The following is a 22,206-nucleotide window of genomic DNA, read 5'->3' as shown; positions in this document are numbered from 1 at the left end:
CTTGAAACACAAGCCGTGCAGAATTGAAAAACAAAGAGAATAAAGCCTTGTCAATTAATGGTTCATACTAAAGTAAATCGAGTGGCGCTTGCTGAAAGCTACCAATACCATATATATTCGTTACCATCATAATTATACCTCGAGACTGCGCTGCTTAGACAACGACGGTAAACGGCTCGTCGACTCCCTCAAATGCTTTGACTTGCCCATTGAGATCTTTCGCATCTCCATAATAATGGAACCGGTACGTTCCTGCCTGCACTGGTCGAGGGCTTCCAGCAGCGTAATAGTCGTTCTCTATCTCCCACTCCAAAGTCACTTCACTGTGCCCTAAAACGGAGTTGGTTCTGTTCCACCGATACACAAGGCTCCAGTCGCTGTCAGTTCGCACCGTTTCCCAACTCCCGTCGTCTGTTTGCCGCTCGACAGCTGCAAAAGTCGACTCTAGCCGTAAATTATTTCTTGGGTTAGCGCCGATGAAAGTGGCGGATGCTATATCGCCAGGTGCATATCTAGCCTTTCCAGCGGACGTGATCACATCCCCATACGCTTTGCCAATCGGATGACCATCATACACGACCGAAGGAATGAAACTCAAAGATTTATCAGTGTTGATTGGCGGTTCAATTCCTGATGGCGTAGGATATTGACCTGCTGCCTGGGCGGATTCAGCAAGATACGGTAGGTATGTGAGCGTCAAGTTAACATATGCTGCCAGTGTGTTGGGCCCATAAAGCGTCGAGGCTCCCTCATAGCGTTGTCTGCTATACTCTTCCTCGGTAGTCACATAGTGCGCATAGCTGTTCGCTGGAGAGCCCAGGACCACCAAGGGATCAGAAATAGAAAGCACATCACTCGCAGATTTCGCGATCGCTTCTTTCCACCGCCGCCCAGCCATTGTTGTAACTTCACTCGTAGACGTCACAATCATCAACTGCCCGACGCGGAGGAGCTGTATATCCACTATGTTCGGAGTCCAAGCGTAAGGTAGGCTGATTTTACCCACGTCTAGCAAAACATCTTTAGGTTGTTGACACCTCTTTTGCTCAGGCGTCGGCGAGTGAAGAAATCCACGAGCAATATACCACAGTGGGTTACGCTCTGCAGGTGTAGTATCATTCTGGGTGAAGTCGAAATACCCAGGCCAGTCAGTAGTCCCCGCGGCAAAAGAGAATCCAAGCGCAGCGGAGCATGCGCCTAGGGTGCTGGAATTGAAAGGTGACTGGAAGGTGTATCCATCCAGGTCCTGAAACAGATGAAATGAGCTAACCTGGGAGCTTCCGCGGATCGGGATGGCGTCGGTATCCATCAGGCCGTACAACTCTTTGGCAGCGGAGTATTGGCGACGGCCGATTTCAAAGCAGCTCTTCGCGCCGTGGTTGTCCTCGCGGAAGAACGGCCCGCGTCCATGGCATTTTGAGCTTTGTCCACCGCAAGTACTGTCAGAGTAGCGACATTCCTCTCCCGATCCATCTTCGCACCATGCCCCGAGGGTATTCGGAGAGGTATCACCGACGCTTGATTGGGAGAAGCCAGCCACAAAATCATCTGTGAATCTCGCGTCATCTTGTACGCTCCTCTCAAAGAGCCAAGCAGCAACACCTTTGTTGTCTCCAGTAGCGAGAGTGTTGTTGCCGTATAATGACGTACCATGTACAGGAAAGAACGTCAAAACAGCAGCCGTTTTATTGTCACTCTCCCTGTCAAATCTCAGCAGCCTTAATGTTTTGTCAACATTTGAAGAATATCGTGCCTTCTCCTCTTCCGGGTTTGCATCGTAGGAGTATGGACTTCTATTGATATTCGCGTCTTCGACATCAATTGTACCGAAGGTAAGGCGTCCGGGCGCAAGGCTCTCATGGGCTCTCTGTATAGATAACAGTGCGCCATCAACGATTGCCTGGTAGCTTTGCCTATCAAAGCCTTTATTCGGAATTTGCGGGAGAAGATAGTTATACCAAGCGCCAGGGCCTGAATGAGAGTGTGTGCCTGTGAGCGCGAGGTTACGGTCCCCGTACCTAGAGTATTCGCCTCCCAAGCTAGCAAGGCCTTCCAGAACCCCGTGTCGGATTCCAGTATCTCCCGCCAATGTATCAAGGACTATATAGATCCAGGTCTCTTGGAGGTTGCTGGGGTTTCCAATAATGAATGCTCGGGAGTACAACCGTTGGCGTAGACCAGTACCGATCTGATCGGTATCAGCATATCCCCCAAAGCCTACTTCGACCACCGGACTAAGCAGTGGTTAGTAACTGCGCAGGTACAATAACAGCATCGATCTCACCCTGTAATATCCGCCTTACCGGCTCCCAGAACAAGGATGCTATCATCTGCAACGTAATCTGACGATCTATTATCCCACTGTGACTTCACCTCAAATATTGGAGCGCCGTTAGAGCCATGAAGCACCGAGATCAGTTGCAGCAAAACAACAGCAAAGATAAAGGTTCCGACAATAGCAAGATTAAGCCTGATACTGGCCATTTTCAGAGCGGAGAGGGATTCGCACTCCAAGCCTCGTCAAGTACTATGACATTAGAGACTTCCTTCGAGCTGTGCCTAGGGCTCACAAGACTATTTAATTGACTTGGAAGTCTCGCGTTAGGTTTGGCTGAGAAACCGGGCTAGATCGTGTCTGGGCTCGGCGCCTCGGAGTATTTCCAATTCCACTTCGAGCGAAGGAGGATGGCAAGAACGTCTGATTGGCGTTTTGCCCGTTGAGTATAGCTTCAATTTCTGGCCCTGTTTACCCCCTGGCTCAACTTGAGATCACACCCTTTCGAATGCGGTCTGATTGGGCACACTGTGAAGCCCCGTGCCGTAAATAGAAGGCTTTCTCAAAGAGCGAGGGTCATATGCTATCCTCCTGGACTCGTGCAGATAACTGGGCAGTGATGGTTGTGATAACCTGAGCATGTGCTATTGACAAGGTGCGGAGTAGCATGCCAGAGCGGAGCAAGGGATCGATAATATTGGACCCAACCAAGTAACACAGGTCATAAGATACAAAAGATTCGGCACTTGGGAGCCTCCCGAGGTAGGACCTCAGCGCGTGGAGAACCGTAAAGCTTGACCTTGTTGGACAAGATAAACACAAGGTTGATACGAAGATGATGATTTCACCGGGGTCCAACCTGCGGGGGCGCCTAGTATGATAGAGCTGGAGCGCGTGGGCCCTGGCCGCGGGCTAGGATCGTGACTACCTGATTTGGAAGGGAAGCTCCGCACTTTCCGTATTCGGTTAGACTTAGCAAGTATGGCTTTAGTAGTGTTTTCAGCACGTGACTCTGCAACACCACAGCAGAAAGACAAGCTGCTTGTTGACCAGCAATCTTACCTGACCCCATATCTCAACACTCTAGCCCTGGAACTCCGAAGTCGTCGGTATTGACCCTCAGGATGCCGCTAATCAACGAATCCCATGACTCTCTTCCTTGTAAGAGCCCCGGCGCAAAGTATGAAACCGACGCTCTAACACGATGCAGATATCGATGCGACGCCGTCCGCCCAGGCGCGGGCGAATGCGGAGAGGTTAATCGCGTCCGAACTTCCATCCGATCATCAAACTTCGATCCATCCTTCAATCCCCGAATTCCCGGAGCCCAAATTTTCGCCTTTCATACAGCAGGAACTCGAGCGCAAGGCAGCCGGCCTACCTTTGACTGGCGGCATCGATCTATCGCGCTATGAGGCCCCAGAGCCACCCAGTCGCGGCCCGAATGGCACGCCCAACCTTGACGAATGGCGCCAGACCTTGCGGAAAGCCTACACAGCCAGCTCCCACTTATCTTCACGGCACGAGAACCTCACGCTCCTTGAAGAAGGCGGCAAAAATGCGTGGTTGATCGGGAATTCGCAGTTGGAAGATATACTGAGGGGACTTGAGAAGGAGCTGGCTGAGACTAAGGAGGCGACAGAGAATGTGAACAAGCAGCGGAAGATCGCGCAAGAGGCAAGTCAAGGAGAGATGACTGGGCTGGAGGAGTCATGGCGACGTGGTGTCGGTGCTATTCTTGATGTGGAACTTGCCGCGGAGGATTTGCGAATGAAGATCCTGGAGCAGAGACGGCAATATGCTCAACAGCACTCCCGGTAAACAGCATCATGGCGTGATTACCAATGCAAGGCAACCACTCTGTATGGTGTCGTCGCCTATATCATCTGCGGAAGTCGGACTGTCACTTTGGCAGTTTTCCACGGCCATTGCGGCATGTGTTGCCAGGGCCACATCGAGTCCCATGAAGATCTCTTTCGCATTATATCAGACCATGTTCTGATCCCAGCCTTGCTAGAACACTTGACACGTTGAAACCAACGATGACACAACGGTTGCACGGTATTCTCGTGTCCTCATCGCTTCGCTCAGTCAGGCGGAGTGTTAACCTCGGTGACTAGAGCTCTACGAACTTGCTAGTTGTTGTACAATGCGGGTTACAGCACTGGCGCGGCTTTTAGCTCGACAGCTGTTTTCCCCATTTGCATAGTGTATCAATATGCCCGGCGTTGGAAATTTATCGTTAATTATCTTGGGCTGTGCCCATCTAGTTTCTCAATCAAGGGTTTCACACAAGCAAGCTAGCCCTAAAATCAATTCCAGTTGAACAATCGACAATATCTATTGAGACTACCCGTGTTCTTCTCAAAAGTCAGTACAACCTAGCAAGCCAGTCATAATTCTGAACTAATTCTTTGGCAAAGATATGCATGTAACCTCCAACCGCTACTAACCTACATCAGTACGGCCTAACCTTCGCCATAAGGACGGCGGCGCCCTTCTCTGCAGCCAGCCGATTCCAATGCACCAACTCCTTACAAACCCCATCCAGGGTAGTCAGCGGCGGGTTATATCCCAATCCCCCTTCAGCCGGATCCTTCCTAGCCCGCCCATCATCTACAATCACATGCGGATTGCTTACCGCAAAGACTGCGGGTTGGAGCTTATACAAGTACCCCACGACCTCAGGCAGCCAGGGCAAATAAAAGTGCCGCAGGAGGACGTACCACTCCACAAAATGCGACAGGATAAGCATCGGCGCTGGAGGCACGTAGGGGAAACGGATGGGGGTCGTGGCGAGCGTGGTCAAAGCCAGGTACAGGTCTCCGTACGATATAGCTGGACCGGGGTCTGTGACGATGAAGGCGTCCCCGCCGATGTCTGGGAGGGTTGATGGCGATGCAGTGTGCTCGATTAGGCGCTGTTCGTAAAGGAGGTGCGCGAGAGAAACATTTTCCGCATTGACCAGGTTTTGGATTATGGGGTGCAGCCAGCTGGAGTTGTGGTTAGTAAGTGAGGGTTTCGCTTAAGGTTGTTGAAACAGGCTCTTACATTGGAAAACCGCCCATTTTCAAAAGCAATCCCACAAGTGGTGCGCTAGCCTCGCTGCCAATGCCGGCGATTCCATTTGCGGGCCTGATACAGCCCGTGCGGAAGTTGGTTTCGATATCATCGGCTGCGCGAACGATACGTTCTGCTTCTAGTTTCGAGATGGGATAGGTGCCAAAGAACTCGTCAAGCTCTTCGGGAATTTCAGATACGTCACTGAGAACCTGCACGGCGTGCCTAGGCTTTTTCTCCCAAGGCGCAATCCAGAATGTAGGACGGCGCAGACAGACAGAACCGGAAGACGTCGAAATGAAGCAGCTAGTCCCTGCCTTTCTGGCAGCATTCAGCACGTTGACGGTCCCTCCTACGTTGACTTTGCGGACTAAGGGGAGGAAAGCCTCGTGGCGATCTGCTGGTCGGATTATGGCAGCGTTGTGGAACACGGTCAACGGTAGATTGACCACTGAGTCCGGCCATGGTTGGGAAAAGGCATCATGTACGGCAACCTCATCAACAATGTTCGTTTTAACAAAGGCCACACCCAAATCAAGCAGTTCACTGCGAGGCGGCTGAAGATCCAAGGCCCGAATGGCTGCCGGGTCTTCCCCACGAGCTACGAGATGCCAAATAATCCAGTTGCCAACAAGCCCTAATACCAGTAAGCAGCTAGGACCTACAACTCGTTTCCACACAGCAGGCCCTTGAAAAGACCTGGTCAAATGTGACGTAACGCACCAGAACCCCCGACGACGATGTACCGCCGAACCTGTCTCGGAGGCAGGCTTTTGCTAACATCGATCGGGCTATGGACAGCCTTTTTGTATGCGGCTTTGACCTCATCGACAGTCCACCGGTGAGGGGACAGCTTGTGAGCTTCCTCTGGAACTTCGTACATAGCATTATTCACATGGCTGAGATAGAAATAGGCGAGGGCGGCCATGCATAGTAGGATAACAGCAAGCATTGAGGCTGAACAGTCGGTCATTGTGCCTTTTCAGTTTCAGCCCACCTTTGCGCAGGTTACCTTCGAGGCTTCGCCGAGTCACAGGTCCGTTTTTCTTGTGGCAGATAACAAGAGATAGAAGAAGTCGAGATGGCGTCATGCCGACAAGAATGATCAGTTCATGAATGACTCTCATCGAAGCTGGAGCGGGGTCATGAAAAAGCAACGGAGCACCTTTCAGTCCAGTCGGGCTTGGATGGAAGACTGCCCTTTACTTAGGATGGCCACAGCCCAAATCTTCATATCGCCTCCTCGTGAGTCTGGATACTCCCACGACCCCAGAGCTGATGATCATCGCCAGGATTGAAGGGAGCTCTGAGACCTGTGTTTTTTGTCTCTTTATCATGGCTGGCAGCAATGCCGCGGGAAGTCAAATCCCTTGACTCGATTGATTGGTATGGTGCTTGTGTGACATGACTTCTTCCGTAGAACCCGAGCTGAGTGGTACGGAGTAGAACCCAGGAGCGCCCGGGCCCCGAAGCGAAGCGAAGGTCGGCAAGCGTAGCTCGGCCAGTGAAGTGTCAGGAAGCTCATTGAACATTATGGGATACTTTTCGAGTATTTTAAAGCACAGCTAGCAGCTAGCAGATGATCTTTAAAATGTTAGGGGAACCTTAGCCACAACTCGCCTAAACATTGCAGAACAATCCAAAACGACGACTGTGTAGCACGTGTTGTGTTTAAAGAATTGAAGTAAAGCCGTGCTTTTGAAGCAAGCCTGGATGGAAAGTGTTCCAGAACAGTTTGTCCAGTATCCAAATGAGTCTAAAATGCCATCATTGACCAGCTGTTATGTTATACTATTATGCAGAATCCATATTCTCCGGTACCTATACTTAAGGCCATCCCTGTTCGCCAAGCCAAGATGAAAAGGCAGACACGTGATGAGGCCGGCCTTCTGGCCGAGTTGTGGAGTCTGGAGTAGTGGAAACTGGACCTCAATCAAGGCCGTCCGAATTGACCCTTGGTGGACCTCGTGTCGCTTGCTTGCTTGTCGGTCTGCAGGCTCAAACTGCATCTAGATTCCAGAGCAACAGCATGGATACCCAAACACAGCTGCATGAGTCAACGGCCGTTGTTCTCGGCTTGATCCATCGTCCACCGTGAAGCTAGGCCTGCCCATCAATTGACCAAAGACGCTTGGCTCTCGGGAAACCGGCACCGTGGGCACGGGTGGACAGCCGGCTCCTTCTGCTACTGGACCATGGACAAACTCTCCCAGGGGCCTGACCTCTCAGGGGTGGTTGTGTGAAGTATCTGGAGTACCTTGGACAGTGAACACAAACGCCCTCCAAATTGTCGATGCTATTTGACATTTATCATGAGAGAACTAGAATATCTCCGAGACGGCCGTGGTCCGTACCGAAGTATAGAAAATCCTCGGGTATTTCCCGTGGAGTCGGCTTGTTCCATCCTGGTATGGGGCCAAAGGTGGATCTCGATATTCGAATTCAACTTCAACAAAGTTTCAGTCTTGGGTCTGACGCTGCAGGAAAAACCTGGGAGAGACGTCAATTCTTCAGTCGTCGGTATTCTATCCGGGTAAACAGAGCATGGCTGCCCATGAAGATCTGAGTACTCAGCGGGGTTATGGACCGAGGTCCAAATGCTGTTTTCGGAAGGAGAGCAGGGACACTGGGCACCCCCAACTCCATGGTGAATAGATCACACCAGACAGGATCGGCATTCCTCTCTTACGAGTCACGACGAAGACGTCTTGTCAAGGAAGCTAAATGTGGCGGATAAATCCATCATTGATGCTCTCCATCGCCGCTAGTGCCTGCTGTCTGCTTGATGCCCCACGCCCTTGGAGAGTCACTAAAGATTTTCGGGCCACTAACTATGAATCACTGGATTATAATGCCAGTCACCCCCTGGCTGGCCAATTTCTGAACTTTTTTTTCTCTTGCCCGAAGATCAAGCTGTGGGACACCTCGGACGGTTGAAATCTTCCTATAAAAGTCAGATTTTAAGCAACTCCTGCGCCAATTTCCTGATGCAACTGAAGGTATCTCAACCCCCCTTGCCGGCCTTATACAGTACAGACGCGTCGTATCCTACGTTCAACTATTCCGTACCTTACTCGCAACTCCACCTGTATACTTCCTCTGCCGTACACCCATAAGGGACGGACGCAGACTGAGCGCAGCTTCTATATCGACGACGCCTCGTGATAGCCGAAGGGGACGCTGCCAATTAACAGGATGTCGGCCACGACAGATATTCCTACTGATACGTCGAAAATGGCTCAGCATAGTGAAGGCCGCTCAGATGGAGATACCCATTCTCTGTCAGAGTCAACCTCCTCGGGGGATTCCATTGACGACGATCAGATTGCAGCCCTAGGCCGCACTATAACAAGCCACTCGCGAATCTCAGAGCCGGAACTAGCAAGGAGACTCACATCGATCGGGACCACGGGCACAATGGACCCTAATTATGAAGTCGACTTTGAGGACGAGAACGACCAAGCCAACCCTAAGAACTGGTCACTCAAGTACAAAGGCATGGCGATTGCTATGCTCTCGTATAACACTTTGCTCATGTGAGTCAGTCAAGGGTAGCCTTTTCTTAGGGCTTGAACTAACTGACGACCTTATCAAAAAGTGTGTTACATTCCACTTCATACACATCCGGCATCTCACAAATAGGCGAAGAATTTGGGGCATCTACGACCATTGTCACCCTAGGATTGACTTTCTACTTAATTGGCCTGGCCATTGGATCCATGTTCATGGCGCCACTGAGTGAAGTCTATGGACGAAAACCAGTCTCAATTGCCTGTCTAGGCATCTTCACAGTATTAATTATTCCCTGTGCGCTAGCCAAGTCCATCGAGGCGCTGATCATTGTTCGGTTCATTGGAGCATTATTTGGAAGCGTCATGATTTCCACGGCACCAGGAATGGTAGCCGATCTAGTGACAGATGAGCAGAGAGCGTTGGCCATCTCTGTCTGGAGTATTGGGCCTATCAACGGCCCAGGTACGTTATGATCCTCATTTGTCCCGAGCTGCCGACCACTGACAGAAATATAGTCTTGGGTCCCATCATTGGTGGTTTCGTGACCCAGTACCTGGGCTGGCGATGGATGAACTGGATTGCTTTGATCCTCTCGGGCGTTGCATTCGGCTTTGCATGCCTTATGAAGGAGACTTATAGCCCTATCATCCTGCAGAGAAAGGCTGCACAAAGACGCAAAGAAACCGATGATGACCGCTGGTGGAGCCGATACGACCAAAAGGCCAGCCTTGCTGAGATGTTGAAAGTCAATCTGAGTCGTCCATTCGTTATGGCCGTCGTAGAGCCGATTTGGTAAGACCATACAATTCACGTTTCCCTAACCTTGCATTTGCTAAAAACTTCTAGTATATTTTGGAACATCTACATTGCCATCGTCTACGGAATCCTTTATCTCTGCTTCACAGCGTACCCCATCGTCTTCCGCCAAATCCGTGACTGGTCTCTCGGTCTCTCGGGCCTGGCCTTCTGCGGTATCGGAGTGGGCTGCATGATCATGATCACTTGCGAACCCTTAATCCGCCGCATGATAAACAGCCACAAGCGCGACCCTGAAACCGGCAAAGTGACCCCCGAAGCCATGGTCTCAATCGTCTGTATCTCGGCCATTCTTATTCCGACAGGAGAGCTCTGGTTCGCGTGGACTTGCTCCCCGGCTTCTATTCCCTGGATAGTGCCCATTCTAGCGGGTGTCTTCTTCGGCTGCGGAAACGCTGGTGTCTTCATCTACGCTTCAAACTACCTGACCGATAGCTACGGTGTATATGCTGCCTCTGCCTTGGCAGGGAACTCGGTTATGCGCAGTATCCTAGGAGGCGTTATGCCGCTAGCAGGCACATATCTCTACGATGCGCTTGGTCCCAACTGGGCTGGGACGCTGCTGGGTTTGCTTGAGGTGGCGATTATCCCTATCCCGTTCGTGTTCTACAAATATGGTCACAGGATCCGGATGAAGAGTGCGCTTATCAGCCGGATGCAGGAGGATAAAAAGAGGTTGGAGAGAAAGCGGAAGCGCTTGGAGCAGCGGCTGGCAGCAGCAATTGCTGAGGCTGAGGCTGAAGACAAGGAGAAGGCGGAGGTTTGATGCCAGCAAAAGAAGGAAGTGGGCAAGTTGATGAATCAAGGATCTCAAAAGTCATTTTTGCACGGATGGAGTTCGATACCATTGTTTGTTGCTTTCGGCCTGTTGGTAATAGCCTATACATATTGCGCGGGATATCTAGAGCTTAATAGATAATGATACGTACTTGAATACTAGACTCAGGATCATTCAATTTCGCGCCCCATCCTCTCCACCTGTAACAGGTCACTCAGGATCTGCTCGTACTCGCCCAGATCAATTGCCCCAGCCGGAAAGAGAACTACGGCATCAACTTGCACCGACTCAGGCGGCGCTGATTCTCCCATTGAGACCTCAGGAGTTCTGCGCACATACCCAATGACATTGACCCACGCGCCAACACACAGCTCCTCCCATGTCACTGTTTCCAGGACAGTATCAACCTTGACATAGATGGCCGGGGGATCCTGCTTCGGCCGCTTCGGCTTCTTTGTCCGCGGGTAGTCGTGTTCGAGAACCAGGCGGCCAGTGGAGATATTGTATGTTTTAACACTAACCCACCAAGATGAGGTTAGTCCACTACCTCCCTTTTTCATAAGTGAATCCTTCGGTAGATAATTTGCTTGGTGGTACTAGGCAACGGTTCTACGCACCAACCAAGAAAGCGGACTTTGCAGTCAGCCGGGAGAGACGGGATGTCGGAGAGGAACGCCCTGGATGAAGGGAGAGGGCCGTTCATCCTGTGCCTGTGGCAGGTGCATAATAATGTTGCCTTGTCTTTGTGGTGAACGAAGAAAAGAAACAAATAAAGAGAAAGAGAAGGTCAATCATCTGGTAAATGTTCAGCGCACGTGATCCGTCCCCTCCGATAGGCCCGTGGCGTATGTCATAAGGAAGACTGACGCCTGGAGGGGAAAACACCCTCGTCCGACTTCATCTCCATCGTTGCCCGCTTGACTCTCACGATTTACGCTGCTTTCTCACTTTGATCGCTCGCCTTCTTCACTGGACAGATAAATCCGCTTACAGCTTACCTGCTTACCTTGTCGAACTTGGCGGTTCAGCCTTGCGGTCCCTCTCGCTACTTATCTCTTCCCACTCCACCTTCAACCGGTTTCGAAGACACTCCGCCGCGACGAGACGAAGCCCATCGCCTATCGCTCAACCTCTCAACACCGTGGTATAACCGGGGAATACTTACAGTTCTTATCCTTTCACGATGTGGTCATGGTTCGGTGGTGCGGCCGCGCAGAAGCGCAAGGAAGCGCCAAAGAACGCCATCCTCCAGCTGCGGAGCCACCTCGACATGCTGCAGAAGCGCGAAAAGCACCTGGAGAACCAAATGAACGAGCAAGAGGCCATCGCCAAGAAGAACGTGACGACAAATAAGAACGGTGCGTATCGATCCAGGTGCCATCGGTCTTGACTGGTTGCTGACCCAACTCAACTGCAGCTGCCAAAGCCGCCCTCCGACGGAAAAAGGTGCACGAGAAGAACTTCGAATCCACACAGGCCCAGATCGCACAGCTCGAGCAGCAGATATATACCATCGAGGCGGCTAACATTAACCACGAGACCTTGGCCGCTATGAAGGCCGCCGGCGCGGCCATGGAGAAGATTCACAACGGCATGACCGTCGAGCAGGTCGACGAGACGATGTGCGTACTCAAATATTTTGCTCTGCTGGTCATATGAGTCATGCGCATCGGGTATGCTAATATCATTCTTAGGGACAAACTGCGGGAACAGCACGCCGTCACCGACGAGATCGCAAAGGCAATCACAGAAACGCCCTTTGGCGAGCAAGTGGACGACGAAGATTTGGAGGCGGAACTCGAGGGTATGGAGCAGGAGGCCATGGACGAGCGCATGCTCCACACAGGTACAGTACCGGTTGCAGATCAACTCAACCGACTACCTGCGCCAGGGACTGCAGAACGTGAGAGTTCCCATTATCCTGTCCACAGCTCGAAACAACAGCTGACATAACATCTTCCAGCCGCCAAAGCGAAACAGAAAGAAGAGGAAGACGAGGAGGCCGAGCTGGAGAAGTTACGCGCGGAAATGGCCATGTGATGATGGTTTCTCTGGTCTCATATTCGTAATCTTCTCTCTGTTTTTTTCCCTACAGTGTGTTGGAGTTGGGAACCGTCATGATTTCCTACGATTAGCCAAGCAGTTTCTTCTTTCTTCGAGCCGTTAAGAGCACTTCTTCCTCAACACGTAGTCAATTTAATCCGAGCGCTGTGCCCTAACCACTACGATAACGACCATCACTTTCGTGCCGCCTGTTCCGCTGTTCAGGGTTTGCGTTCTCGTTTCTTTCTGTTTTGAAGATCTAGATGGGCTTTGCTTTACAATTAATATGTCATTCTAAACATATATATTTTGCGATCGTTACCCCAGCGCACTCAAAGCACATTACTACGAATTTCATAGTACAAGGTAGAGTAATGAAAACCCAGTGTATAGCCGGGCAAACGTTGCCTTTGAAAATTAATTGAATAAACCTAATTAGTAGCTAGATAACTCCCATTTTCCACCTGCACCTGTACCGACCAACCAGAAAATCGAAAGGGAAAAAGTAAACGAACCCTATCAAGCCAGACATTGAAAACCCATGACTACGCATTCATACTACCCCAGGTAGTTAGGAAGATAAAAAGGACGTGAAGAGGATCAGGGAAACCACGCATAGCTCTTCCGCGGCGCAACCCTCGCTCCATCATCCACCTCGCTGCACCATCTCGACTTCCACTCCCATTCCTGAGACGCGGCCTCGATGAGAGCTTCCTTGCACTCAGGTGGCAACTCGTCAAGAATCTCGGAATTCACAAATTCGGGATGCTTGGGATTGGAGACGCTGATTAGGCCGTTGGAGCCCAGATCATGGACGTCGCCGTCGGGGCCGGGTATACCCATGTTGGAGTATGGCGGGCTCTCCGTGTGAACATCTAGGACAGCGAACCGACGCGAGAGTGTGGAAGGAATGGTGGAGAAGATAGTAGGTGTCTCCCCGTCTGGCTGGTTGTCCTGATGTTCTATCTCTGGCTGGGTGTTCTCCTCACCAACCACTCCGCTCGACAAGGTAAGGGTCGACATATTTTCTGTGAGTTTGTTTGCGCCTCGGTGATCAGAAGTGGGTATTCGCTCCCAGCGAGCGTGCGTAGGTTGCATGATCTTGGGGTATTGTATGGTGTTTGTGTGAATGTCGTAGACGCCCGCGAGGTTTTGCTGGCGTGTATGAGATAGAACGGTATTGAAGTTGCTAGGTGTTATCAGCAATGGGTCATATAAACAGGAGAGTTTGACTTACGCAGCTTCACGGGCGTGTTCCAACATCCAGTTGTCTCCCGTGACGGTGACCTTCCGCTTCTTGGAATCCACCACCTTGCCAGTACCAGGTATGGGTATAGTCGGCGTACTAGTGTGATAAACGCTACTAGCGCCATGCCATGCTACATATTGGTTCTTGTTGTATGGCTCGCCCGGCGGCGGAAGCTTATCCTCCGGTACAGCAAGCTCACCCTCCACGTCTCCACGCTCTCTGGCAGCTTGGGCGTTGTAATCATCAATGACTTTCTTTCCACCGACGATAATCTTTGCACCAAACTCGCGGAACACAGAGCGGGCAGTCACCACACCAATAGCGCGACCCTTGTAAGAATGGGGGATAATGTCTCTCTCAATCAAATCGCGTTTCGCATCATCATCGATAATGATCTTGTAGAGCAGCTTGTGTTTCTGAAAAAACAGATACGAGTCCCTAAATCCAATACATCTTGCCGGTTCCGTAGACAACATGTAATGTCGCTCACCACGGTTGAGAATCGTGAACGTCCGAACCCTGTACTCCCGATCGCCCTGCAGAATACCGTTCTTATCGACCTTGGTGTCTCCCTCCGGATCGCCAGGAACCGCTACCTCGTCATCAATGACATCCATCATATTTCCTTCCTTGTCAATTGGCACCTGCGTGACATGAGACGGTCCACGGCCACGGCCCCATCGTCCCCCGCTCGCGGCAGGCCGGCCACGTCTCCTCTTAACCGGTGTGCTGACCTGAATCTGTCCATCAGCCGGCGCGTCCCAATCTGGCGGGCGATTCTTGGGCGGACGGCCGATGCGCCGCTTTCGCGGAATGGCCGACATACGGCCAGCTTCGAGGTGTGTTGGGGTATCGGGTCGTGACGGCGGATTAGAGCCCTGTGCAGGTGTTGCTGTTGCTTCTTCCCCTTCTTCCGCCGCTGGTGTAGGCTGTGCTGAGGTATCGGCGTCATCCGCCTTCGATGAAGTCTCTCCCTGGTCTTCGTTTCCTCCTTCGTTCTCTTGGTCCTCCCCCGCCTCGTCCTCCTCGTCTGCTTCGTCTGGTACCGCAGGTGTAGACGACTCACGCGACGGAGGGGCTTCAATCATCTCTTCATCTGAGCCGTCGCCAAGCGGGGGCGGGATATTTTCTATAGAGCGATTAGCAGGCGCGTCTATCGTTGTCGGACCGCGCTGGAACAACAGAGGGCGAAAGGGGGAATTGAATTTTGAAAAATGTGATTTCCATAAAAAAAATTTGACTTACTCATTGATTGCGCGGCTGCCTGCGCGGCCGCTCGCAGCTTTCTAGGCATGGCGAAAGCTGGGGTTGATCGTGGATGAGGGAGAATAACACCGCCTACAGGCCAGTAAGAAACGCTTGATGGAGGCTCTGGCTCTTTCCTGCCGCGCCAGAGCTCCATGCAGGGAAATCTGTTTCTCCGAGCATAGTCATGTGACTTCCACGTGCGACGTACCCTAAGCCCTGTGTGGATCTGCAGACTGGCGGCATGACGTCAGATTTGAAGATGCTTATCGCCGAACATCAGTTGATAATGGATGGCTGGCATTCTCCGGGTGAGAACGGCCTACTAATCCATCTCATGATCTTATCCCTCTTTAGCCTCCATTCCGATTAGCAGCTCTTCAAAGCTAGGGAATATCGCCCGCCTGGCAATTAGCCTCTACATAGAAACAATGTACAGCAATTGGTGACGTATGAAGCAGATCTCTCATACAATTCACATGTGAAGGACTGGAGTCTCAAACGAACCCTTCACCCTTATCATTTCGCTGAGGAGAACCTCTGCACATCATCAACGCTATGCAGGAGGTCATCATAATGCGTCAAGTTACATCAAAAGTGGGTTGCCGCGATTAGGCCGTGCAAAATTCTTACTATATAGCGTTCTAGAATTGAAGCTCTGTACTACACGAATACAAGGTCGGTAGCCTCAAGTGCACGGCCCTGAAACGCCAGGCGGCAATGACGGCAGAAGAATCAATCTCCCAGAATTAAAGCATAACCTAAAGTCAGACCGTGGCTCTGGAACCGGCATTTGTTGCCTGCACATTCGTTCTCCGCTGCTCTGTCCGAGCTGGACGGCCAGATGGTGCAACCACCACAGGCTTGGTAGAGTAAGTGGTGGTGGTGGTCTGGATGAAGCTGTCTGATCAAATAGGTATTGATCATAGCGCAGATGCTGCAGACATCCTAGAGGAAGCAGAGCAGAGGTCGCAAGAAAGTGATCGCCTAGAAGCTACTCCGTAGTCCCTGATGAAGCCGCCATAAACCATATAAGAACGGAGAATAATTGTTTGCTCGAATGAGATGCCTCGAAAAAGCGGTAAGCTGCTGCAGGTCATGCCGCGATATTTCTCTGCAAGAGCTCGCTGGACGCATGGCAGTTCCAACCACTCAGAATCTACATTCTGCAGGTCGGGCCTCAGCTCTGAGCGACAGTGCGGCCAACGAGTATCAGTGGACGGAAAAAGCCGCGTCGAGTAGGACAAGGCGATTCACCCTAGTTGCATTGAGTCAGACAGTCCATTTTGCTTCGTCCGGAGGTCAACATGGTGGTGGCAGGCGCAGCGGTGGGCCATACCCCGCCTTTCTCTATACAGACGGGGTGAGGAGGTGGCGGAAAAGCAGCAGAGTAGTGTTCCGAAGCCGTGCATCTATTGACTACTAGCGCAAAGAGCTAGGTATTGACTGATAAGACTGGAGCTGAAGATTATTGTGTATCATGCTTGAAGCAGATCATCCTCGACTTCGAGTACCGTAACCTGTGCACGATACGTACTGTACCACTGAAGTCGACCGGCATCACCGATAGCATCACCGCTAAGTCAAGTATCACACGAAGCCTGGAGCCTGGAGCCGGGGAAGATTAGGATAAAATAGACTTTGTTGTAGCTGCGTGTGCTACAAGGTTAAGACCTTAAGTGTGATCGGGGATCTCGCGGTGGCTCGGTCACATTCTGGTCGCAGATGCTTTTTTCTATCACCGGACGACTGTCTTCTGACCATCACCAGCAAAGCAGTTAGATACCTACTGGAGATTTACCCGTAGGTATACTCTGTCGAGCAGGTGAATAGCTTCAGCTGGTTCCTCTTCTCCGGAGTCCGACGTCTCGAGTCTCCCGGTCAGTGGTTGGATCTCCACAGGGTCAGGCTTCAACCGTGGGTCACCATCTTCAAACGTGCCCATTTCCTCCAAGTTCCAACCAGTCTCCGATCGGTGATTCCTTTTGCTCGGATTAGAAGAACATAATGGCATTCTGGGAAGAGGGCAGTTCTGAGTAAGAGACAAAGCCTGAGAAAGGCTGACCGCTGGATGCCGTACTATTTTTACTTTTACAGCTCTTCGGCCCCAGGGATACTTTGCCAAAGACACAGTAATCGATACGACGTAGTGAGGTCAAGGCCATCTTCAGCACCCAGTTCAAGGCAGGCCAGCTTTCGGTCTTCAACGCCACTCGTCCTCTGTTTGGTTCACGGGTTCTTCATGGTTCTCCTGTGTTCCTGTTGACTGTTTGCCTCCTCGCGCCCACGCAGTCTGAAGAGTTCCAGATTCCTCTTTGTCTCGAATTTAAGTTGGCGACATAATTCTTCACTACTGCCGCACTATCTGGGCTATATATTCTTGCGAGCACTACCGGTACCTACCACCTCCTGCACCACGTAAAATTCTCCTGCCATGAGACCCGTCTGAAAAAGCCGGATAACCAACCCAACCAGCACTGTCGCCATCAGGACTTGGATCGAGCATCGACCCCTCCTCGATCTCCCATCGCAGCCCTCCGAACCCGATCGGGTTGACCCCCTCCGACAGTCTCCTCCCGCAAACTTCCTTAGCTCAACTTCTCCGATCTTCTCTCAATCTTTCTCTTCTTCATTATTATCGAAATCCCGCACTCTTGTCGGACCCCCGCACTGCCCTCCTCCCATTTTTGTTTATTATCTGTCTACTTGCCTCTCCCTTCTCCTCTTCGTTGACTCACCAGTCCTCATTTCTTCGTCTCAGTACTCGGGGTGACTCTGGTGGAGTTTTTGGGTGTCGAATGGAATCACAATAATGGCTGCTGCTCAGAGTGGTTCAGAAAACACAGAGTTTTCGAAGCAGCCACCCCCCCAGAAGTAAGTCTTACCATATTTTTGTTTCTACCATTCGGTTGGCAAGGAAGGCAGGATAGACTGCACGCGGGAACCAAACTCTCGAGGCGGACGTGGTGGTGCGGTCTTCGTGCTCGGCTGCGGATTTTGCGGATTTGGCTTGCTTGTTCCGAGTGTGCCGTCGCATTGATCTCGAGGCAGCCGCAGCTTCATACTTGATTTCCTGTCTATCCCACTTTCTTGCCGAAACCTGTCTTGCTGCCTCCTTTGCATATCTGTTACTTTTCTCTGCGGCGCAATATTTGTTGGAACAATTCGGCATGCCAGCATTATGCTGCATTCCAGCTCTCTTCCACAATGAAGTCAGCGAACCGTCAGAGACAATAGGCGGCTAACATTTCCATCAGCGATGGTTTTCAGGACGACGATAACCACGATCAAATCGGTTCGAGTACCCCGAGTCCATCTGGAATTGCCACCCCGCAGCCCGACCCGGCTGACAGGCGTCTACCATCCATAATGCACAATTACTTCCAGGTTGGTAGCTCTTCCGCTGTCATGCTTCGCTCTCTCAAGACCCGATTTTCCCTTTCCGATCCTTCTCCCTCTTCCGCAGACAATGTGCAACCGAGTGCGCTTCCAAACGGGGCACGCGGTGCCCAAACATCTGGGCACTCTTCCTCGTCGTCTGGGTCTTTTGTCATGATGGAGCGCGACGAGGCTCGCCTCGATTCTCCCACCACTCCGCCAGACAGTGAATTGGAAACCCAGGAGATTTCGCAAGAATCTCGCCCTCCCACGGCGCTCCCTACCCCCCCTTGCTCCTCGGCATGCTCCCTTCTCCAGAAGGAGTCCGAAGAATCGGACGCGGGTCCAGATAAAGGAATGGGTTCTATCTTCAATACACTGAAGAATTATCTCTCTCCGTCTCGAAGCGTGTCCTGTTCTGACCCCCAGGCACGCCGTCATACCTCTCATCCCGTCTCCAGCATCTCTGACGACCCTGTCCTTGCCTCACATTTCTCCAATCCTTCTCTTGCCCATGCCTCGGAAGCACGCTGTTACGTGGAAGCTCCCCTTCTGGACCATGAGAAACCACATGTTTCTACGTCTTCTGAGAACGCCGCGAAGCTAACTGCCAACGTGTCGAATCCTTCGCACTTAAAGAATACTCCTCCTCATACACCTCGGGCAATGTCCGACGAAGATTTGCAACCCAACGGGAAAACTCCCGTTCCCCACCCTCGATCGTCGAACCCAACTCAGTCACCGCCCGATGAAACCCCAGACCCCGCGGACGAAATCACAGGGAAACTCAACGAGGTCTTTCCCTCGTCGATGGACACTTCTTCCCCGGCTTCAGGCCCCCCTGTCGCGTCTGTCAAGGGCAAACTGCATGTTAAGATATCGGAGGCGAAAGGACTTCAACCGGGATTCGACCCATACATTGTCTGTGTCTTTGAGTGGAATGAGGTGATTTCCAAGAGTGTCCAGGATGAGGAAAAAGAGTCCTTGAAAAGGCAACAAAAGGAACTCGAACAAGCAGACTTGGACGCCGGCCGCCCAATGGCCATCCCAATGAACCGACAGAGTAGCCATAACAGCGCGCTTGAGAACACGGATCTCAGAGGGCACGCTCCCGTAACAGACCCCCATTGGAACCATGAAGCGGTTTTGTGAGTTCTCTCTCTTCTGTTCGTGATCACAGTTTCTCTAATGATTATTGCTTCTTAGTGATGTTTTCGGTGACAAGTCCGAAATTGATGTCTCAGTTTATGACCGCAATGATTCAGAAGCCTTCTTGGGCCATGTGCGGCTCTGCGTTGATCTCAAAGAAGATAACAGTCGCTTGGAAGACTGGTTTCCTCTGAAAGGTCGCGCAGCAGGAGACAGTCGAGTTTCTGGAGAGATCCACATGGAGATGAGATTCGAGAAAACGGACAAGAAACAGGTCGGACCGAACGATTTCCAAATCTTGAAGCTCATCGGCAAAGGAACTTTCGGTCAGGTTTACCAAGTGAAGAAGAAGGATACTCGACGTATTTATGCCATGAAAGTTCTGTCAAAGAAGGTCATCATCCAGAAGAAGGAAGTCGCACACACTGTTGGAGAGCGGAATATCCTTGTTCGAACAGCTATGGCTGCTTCTCCATTCATTGTCGGCCTCAAGTTCTCCTTCCAGACTCCCACGGATCTTTATCTCGTCACGGATTACATGTCTGGAGGTGAATTATTTTGGCACCTCCAGAAAGAGGGACGATTCCAGGAGCCCCGCGCCAAGTTCTACATTGCTGAGCTCATCATGGCCTTGCAACATTTACACGATCATGATATCGTTTACCGTGATCTTAAACCGGAAAACATTCTTCTGGATGCGAACGGTCATATTGCGCTTTGTGATTTCGGCCTGTCCAAGGCGAACCTTACTCAAAATGATACGACTAATACATTTTGCGGAACTACGGAATATCTAGCCCCGGAGGTGCTGCTTGATGAGCAAGGCTATACGAAAATGGTTGACTTCTGGTCACTTGGTGTTCTTGTGTTTGAGATGTGCTGTGGATGGAGTCCCTTCTACGCGGAGGACACGCAACAGATGTATAAGAACATCGCTTTCGGCAAAGTTCGATTTCCCCGCGATGCTTTGAGCACGGAAGGACGAAATTTTGTCAAGGGTCTGCTCAACCGAAACCCTAAGCACCGCCTCGGAGCCCAGGATGATGCGAAAGAGCTGATGGCGCATCCTTTCTTCCATGACGTTGACTGGGAGGCTCTCGGCAGGAAGGAGGTTATTCCGCCTTTCAAGCCCAAGCTCAAGTCCGACACAGATACGTCGAACTTTGATCCAGAGTTCACCAACGCTCTCGAGAACAGCAATTCACTGAATGATCGGGCTGCAGCCCTTGCGAATGGGTTTATGGCTGCGTCAACTCCACTATCTCCAGGGATGCAAGCCAATTTCCAAGGCTTTACCTTTGTAAATGAGAGCTCGATTGATCACCATTTCAAGAACGAAGTAGGGGATCGTATGGATGAGGATTACGAATCGATGCATCGATCTCACCGATCTGCGAATTCTATAGATCACCGCATGGCTGGCGTTCAAAAGACTGGAGACGCGGGTGAGATTTTCAATGTTGACGACAATTTTGACATGTGATTATGGCTTTCGATGCATGCTAGTGGAGTTGTGATGTCTGCATATATCATGTCCTTTTCTTGCGCTGTACATGCTTTCCTCCTGAACTGGGGCTCATAATGAGTTTCCGATTTTGTCCTCTTTACCATACCCCAGAAGATTTATTCTGTATCCTCTTCATTTCTCCGGCTTCGGCAGGGAGCAATGGATTCTTGGTCGTTGTTTCCTATTTCCGCTATTCTTGCCCATATTTTGATATGAGTAACGCAGGCTGTTCATACTCCTTGCCTCGGTCAGTTTGGAAAGACTAGGCCCATCGCGACATGCATATTACTGCTCCTTCGGTTCTTTTTTATCCTCGATTCTGTGATATCCCGCTTTGACTGCTCTTCCAACAGGCCGGTGTGCCTCTTTTCTTTCCTCGGTTTTCTCGTGCTTCCACATCTGGCCTGCGTGTCTTGAGTCATTGTTTCCGGCGAACTTACATGGGCCTGCATATCTGGATACTAGGGTAACAGGAGGTGGTATGCTATAGGAGTACGGTTGATGTAGTGGCGTTGTACGGCAGCATTGGCGAAAGTGGTGGTTTCAAAGCTCTTTACCTTGTGACAGCTGAATTAAACCTACTACGAAGTCCTCACTTGCCTTCTCTTGTAGCTCCAACATGGGAGCCGCGCCTATTTTTGGCTGCAACAATACCAAGCAAAAGGCATGGGGGGAGGGTATGAGATAGAGAGGTATCCCCACCCTGCTGTCTTGAATCTGAATCCACGCTAGATCCCATGTTGAAGGGGGGCTTACTGACTGGGAGTTTAACCGAATTGAGCCCATCTCGATGTTCGCCATTTTTTTCTCTATGTGCTGCAGTATATCCATTGGAAATCGTCTTTCACACCAGATACAAGTCCGATTTATGTATTGACCATATATATTGGAATTGGAGATTGACTTATCCGCGCCGCAATTCCATCTTTCTAGGTACCCCATATGTGGTATATACTCCTAGCATCGATGCTGTACTCTACTGCTGCTACAACGCAGGTCAAGGGCATATTTTAGTATCAATAAACAGTTACTCTGTACATCAGACACAAACCCAATCAGCCATTTTTGGCGGGCTGACGTCGTCACACTGCACTACAATGCAAAAATCCAAGCCGGCCCCATTTGTTTTGACCACGATTACTCCGCAGTAATCAAGCCCCAGCCAATGAGACTTGTCAATGCCACGAACCGGC

General features: G+C 51.1%; 9 protein-coding genes across 9 annotated transcripts; 5 read left to right on the top strand and 4 right to left on the bottom strand.

The window, feature by feature from the left end:
- Positions 1 to 61: 61 nt before the first annotated feature.
- Positions 62 to 3,093, bottom strand: BDW74DRAFT_143232 (neutral/alkaline ceramidase). Its single transcript, XM_073722838.1, has 2 exons — positions 2,285 to 3,093; positions 62 to 2,234 (listed from the first exon to the last, which is right to left on the bottom strand). Exons 1-2 carry the CDS (start codon positions 2,482 to 2,484, stop codon positions 155 to 157), a joined length of 2,280 nt encoding a protein of 759 aa, XP_073590311.1. The 5' UTR covers positions 2,485 to 3,093; the 3' UTR covers positions 62 to 154.
- Positions 3,094 to 3,357: 264 nt separating this feature from the next.
- BDW74DRAFT_10436 (pre-mRNA-splicing factor SPF27 family protein) lies at positions 3,358 to 4,446 on the top strand. The gene is made up of 2 exons (XM_073721581.1): positions 3,358 to 3,436; positions 3,486 to 4,446. Exons 1-2 carry the CDS (start codon positions 3,400 to 3,402, stop codon positions 4,094 to 4,096), a joined length of 648 nt encoding a protein of 215 aa, XP_073590310.1. The 5' UTR covers positions 3,358 to 3,399; the 3' UTR covers positions 4,097 to 4,446.
- A 287-nt stretch (positions 4,447 to 4,733) lies between these two features.
- Positions 4,734 to 6,287, bottom strand: BDW74DRAFT_165006 (putative 3-beta hydroxysteroid dehydrogenase/isomerase family protein; the record flags this gene model as incomplete). Its single annotated transcript, XM_073726365.1, has 3 exons — positions 4,734 to 5,268; positions 5,327 to 5,972; positions 6,059 to 6,287. The coding sequence occupies 3 exons, from the start codon at positions 6,285 to 6,287 to the stop codon at positions 4,734 to 4,736; spliced, it is 1,410 nt and encodes a 469-aa protein (XP_073590309.1).
- Positions 6,288 to 7,980: 1,693 nt separating this feature from the next.
- On the top strand, positions 7,981 to 8,401 carry BDW74DRAFT_10389 (uncharacterized protein). The gene has a single exon (XM_073721579.1). It carries the CDS (start codon positions 8,060 to 8,062, stop codon positions 8,270 to 8,272), a length of 213 nt encoding a protein of 70 aa, XP_073590308.1. The 5' UTR covers positions 7,981 to 8,059; the 3' UTR covers positions 8,273 to 8,401.
- A 168-nt stretch (positions 8,402 to 8,569) lies between these two features.
- Positions 8,570 to 10,430, top strand: BDW74DRAFT_165005 (MFS transporter; the record flags this gene model as incomplete). Its single annotated transcript, XM_073726364.1, has 4 exons — positions 8,570 to 8,871; positions 8,934 to 9,310; positions 9,364 to 9,640; positions 9,695 to 10,430. The coding sequence occupies 4 exons, from the start codon at positions 8,570 to 8,572 to the stop codon at positions 10,428 to 10,430; spliced, it is 1,692 nt and encodes a 563-aa protein (XP_073590307.1).
- A 138-nt stretch (positions 10,431 to 10,568) lies between these two features.
- On the bottom strand, positions 10,569 to 11,342 carry BDW74DRAFT_143226 (nuclear telomere cap complex subunit Ten1). The gene is made up of 2 exons (XM_073722837.1): positions 11,060 to 11,342; positions 10,569 to 10,958 (listed from the first exon to the last, which is right to left on the bottom strand). Exons 1-2 carry the CDS (start codon positions 11,143 to 11,145, stop codon positions 10,613 to 10,615), a joined length of 432 nt encoding a protein of 143 aa, XP_073590306.1. The 5' UTR covers positions 11,146 to 11,342; the 3' UTR covers positions 10,569 to 10,612.
- Positions 11,335 to 12,615, top strand: BDW74DRAFT_10377 (ESCRT-III subunit protein SNF7). Its single transcript, XM_073721577.1, has 4 exons — positions 11,335 to 11,800; positions 11,860 to 12,064; positions 12,137 to 12,345; positions 12,406 to 12,615. Exons 1-4 carry the CDS (start codon positions 11,626 to 11,628, stop codon positions 12,480 to 12,482), a joined length of 666 nt encoding a protein of 221 aa, XP_073590305.1. The 5' UTR covers positions 11,335 to 11,625; the 3' UTR covers positions 12,483 to 12,615.
- Positions 12,616 to 12,997: 382 nt separating this feature from the next.
- BDW74DRAFT_10382 (chromatin structure-remodeling complex subunit RSC7) lies at positions 12,998 to 15,059 on the bottom strand. Its single transcript, XM_073721578.1, has 3 exons — positions 14,980 to 15,059; positions 13,723 to 14,863; positions 12,998 to 13,674 (listed from the first exon to the last, which is right to left on the bottom strand). Exons 1-3 carry the CDS (start codon positions 15,026 to 15,028, stop codon positions 13,086 to 13,088), a joined length of 1,779 nt encoding a protein of 592 aa, XP_073590304.1. The 5' UTR covers positions 15,029 to 15,059; the 3' UTR covers positions 12,998 to 13,085.
- Positions 15,060 to 17,392: 2,333 nt separating this feature from the next.
- On the top strand, positions 17,393 to 21,273 carry schA (serine/threonine protein kinase SCH9). The gene is made up of 3 exons (XM_073721568.1): positions 17,393 to 17,853; positions 18,237 to 19,505; positions 19,564 to 21,273. Exons 1-3 carry the CDS (start codon positions 17,792 to 17,794, stop codon positions 20,987 to 20,989), a joined length of 2,757 nt encoding a protein of 918 aa, XP_073590303.1. The 5' UTR covers positions 17,393 to 17,791; the 3' UTR covers positions 20,990 to 21,273.
- Positions 21,274 to 22,206: the final 933 nt, after the last annotated feature.

This window comes from Aspergillus multicolor (genome assembly GCF_047715735.1).
Source record: "Aspergillus multicolor strain CBS 133.54 unplaced genomic scaffold BDW74scaffold_1, whole genome shotgun sequence".
Taxonomy (NCBI): Eukaryota; Fungi; Ascomycota; class Eurotiomycetes; order Eurotiales; family Aspergillaceae; genus Aspergillus; species Aspergillus multicolor.
This window is presented reverse-complemented; position numbering and strand designations above follow the sequence as displayed.

Coding starts and splice junctions, on each gene's coding strand:
- BDW74DRAFT_143232 (XM_073722838.1), bottom strand. CDS start 2,484: ATGGCCAGTATCAGGCTTAATCTTGCTATTGTCGGAACCTTTATCTTT. Junction 2,235..2,284: donor GGTAAGGCGGATATTACAGG/GTGAGATCGATG, acceptor ACCACTGCTTAG/TCCGGTGGTCGAAGTAGGCT.
- BDW74DRAFT_10436 (XM_073721581.1), top strand. CDS start 3,400: ATGCCGCTAATCAACGAATCCCATGACTCTCTTCCTT. Junction 3,437..3,485: donor ATCCCATGACTCTCTTCCTT/GTAAGAGCCCCG, acceptor AACACGATGCAG/ATATCGATGCGACGCCGTCC.
- BDW74DRAFT_10389 (XM_073721579.1), top strand. CDS start 8,060: ATGTGGCGGATAAATCCATCATTGATGCTCTCCATCGCCGCTAGTGCC.
- BDW74DRAFT_143226 (XM_073722837.1), bottom strand. CDS start 11,145: ATGAACGGCCCTCTCCCTTCATCCAGGGCGTTCCTCTCCGACATCCCG. Junction 10,959..11,059: donor AAAGTCCGCTTTCTTGGTTG/GTGCGTAGAACC, acceptor TTGGTGGGTTAG/TGTTAAAACATACAATATCT.
- BDW74DRAFT_10377 (XM_073721577.1), top strand. CDS start 11,626: ATGTGGTCATGGTTCGGTGGTGCGGCCGCGCAGAAGCGCAAGGAAGCG. Junction 11,801..11,859: donor CGTGACGACAAATAAGAACG/GTGCGTATCGAT, acceptor ACTCAACTGCAG/CTGCCAAAGCCGCCCTCCGA. Junction 12,346..12,405: donor TGCGCCAGGGACTGCAGAAC/GTGAGAGTTCCC, acceptor AACATCTTCCAG/CCGCCAAAGCGAAACAGAAA.
- BDW74DRAFT_10382 (XM_073721578.1), bottom strand. CDS start 15,028: ATGCCTAGAAAGCTGCGAGCGGCCGCGCAGGCAGCCGCGCAATCAATG. Junction 14,864..14,979: donor GGCAGCCGCGCAATCAATGA/GTAAGTCAAATT, acceptor ATCGCTCTATAG/AAAATATCCCGCCCCCGCTT. Junction 13,675..13,722: donor GAACACGCCCGTGAAGCTGC/GTAAGTCAAACT, acceptor GATAACACCTAG/CAACTTCAATACCGTTCTAT.
- schA (XM_073721568.1), top strand. CDS start 17,792: ATGGCTGCTGCTCAGAGTGGTTCAGAAAACACAGAGTTTTCGAAGCAG. Junction 17,854..18,236: donor AAGCAGCCACCCCCCCAGAA/GTAAGTCTTACC, acceptor CATTTCCATCAG/CGATGGTTTTCAGGACGACG. Junction 19,506..19,563: donor TGGAACCATGAAGCGGTTTT/GTGAGTTCTCTC, acceptor ATTGCTTCTTAG/TGATGTTTTCGGTGACAAGT.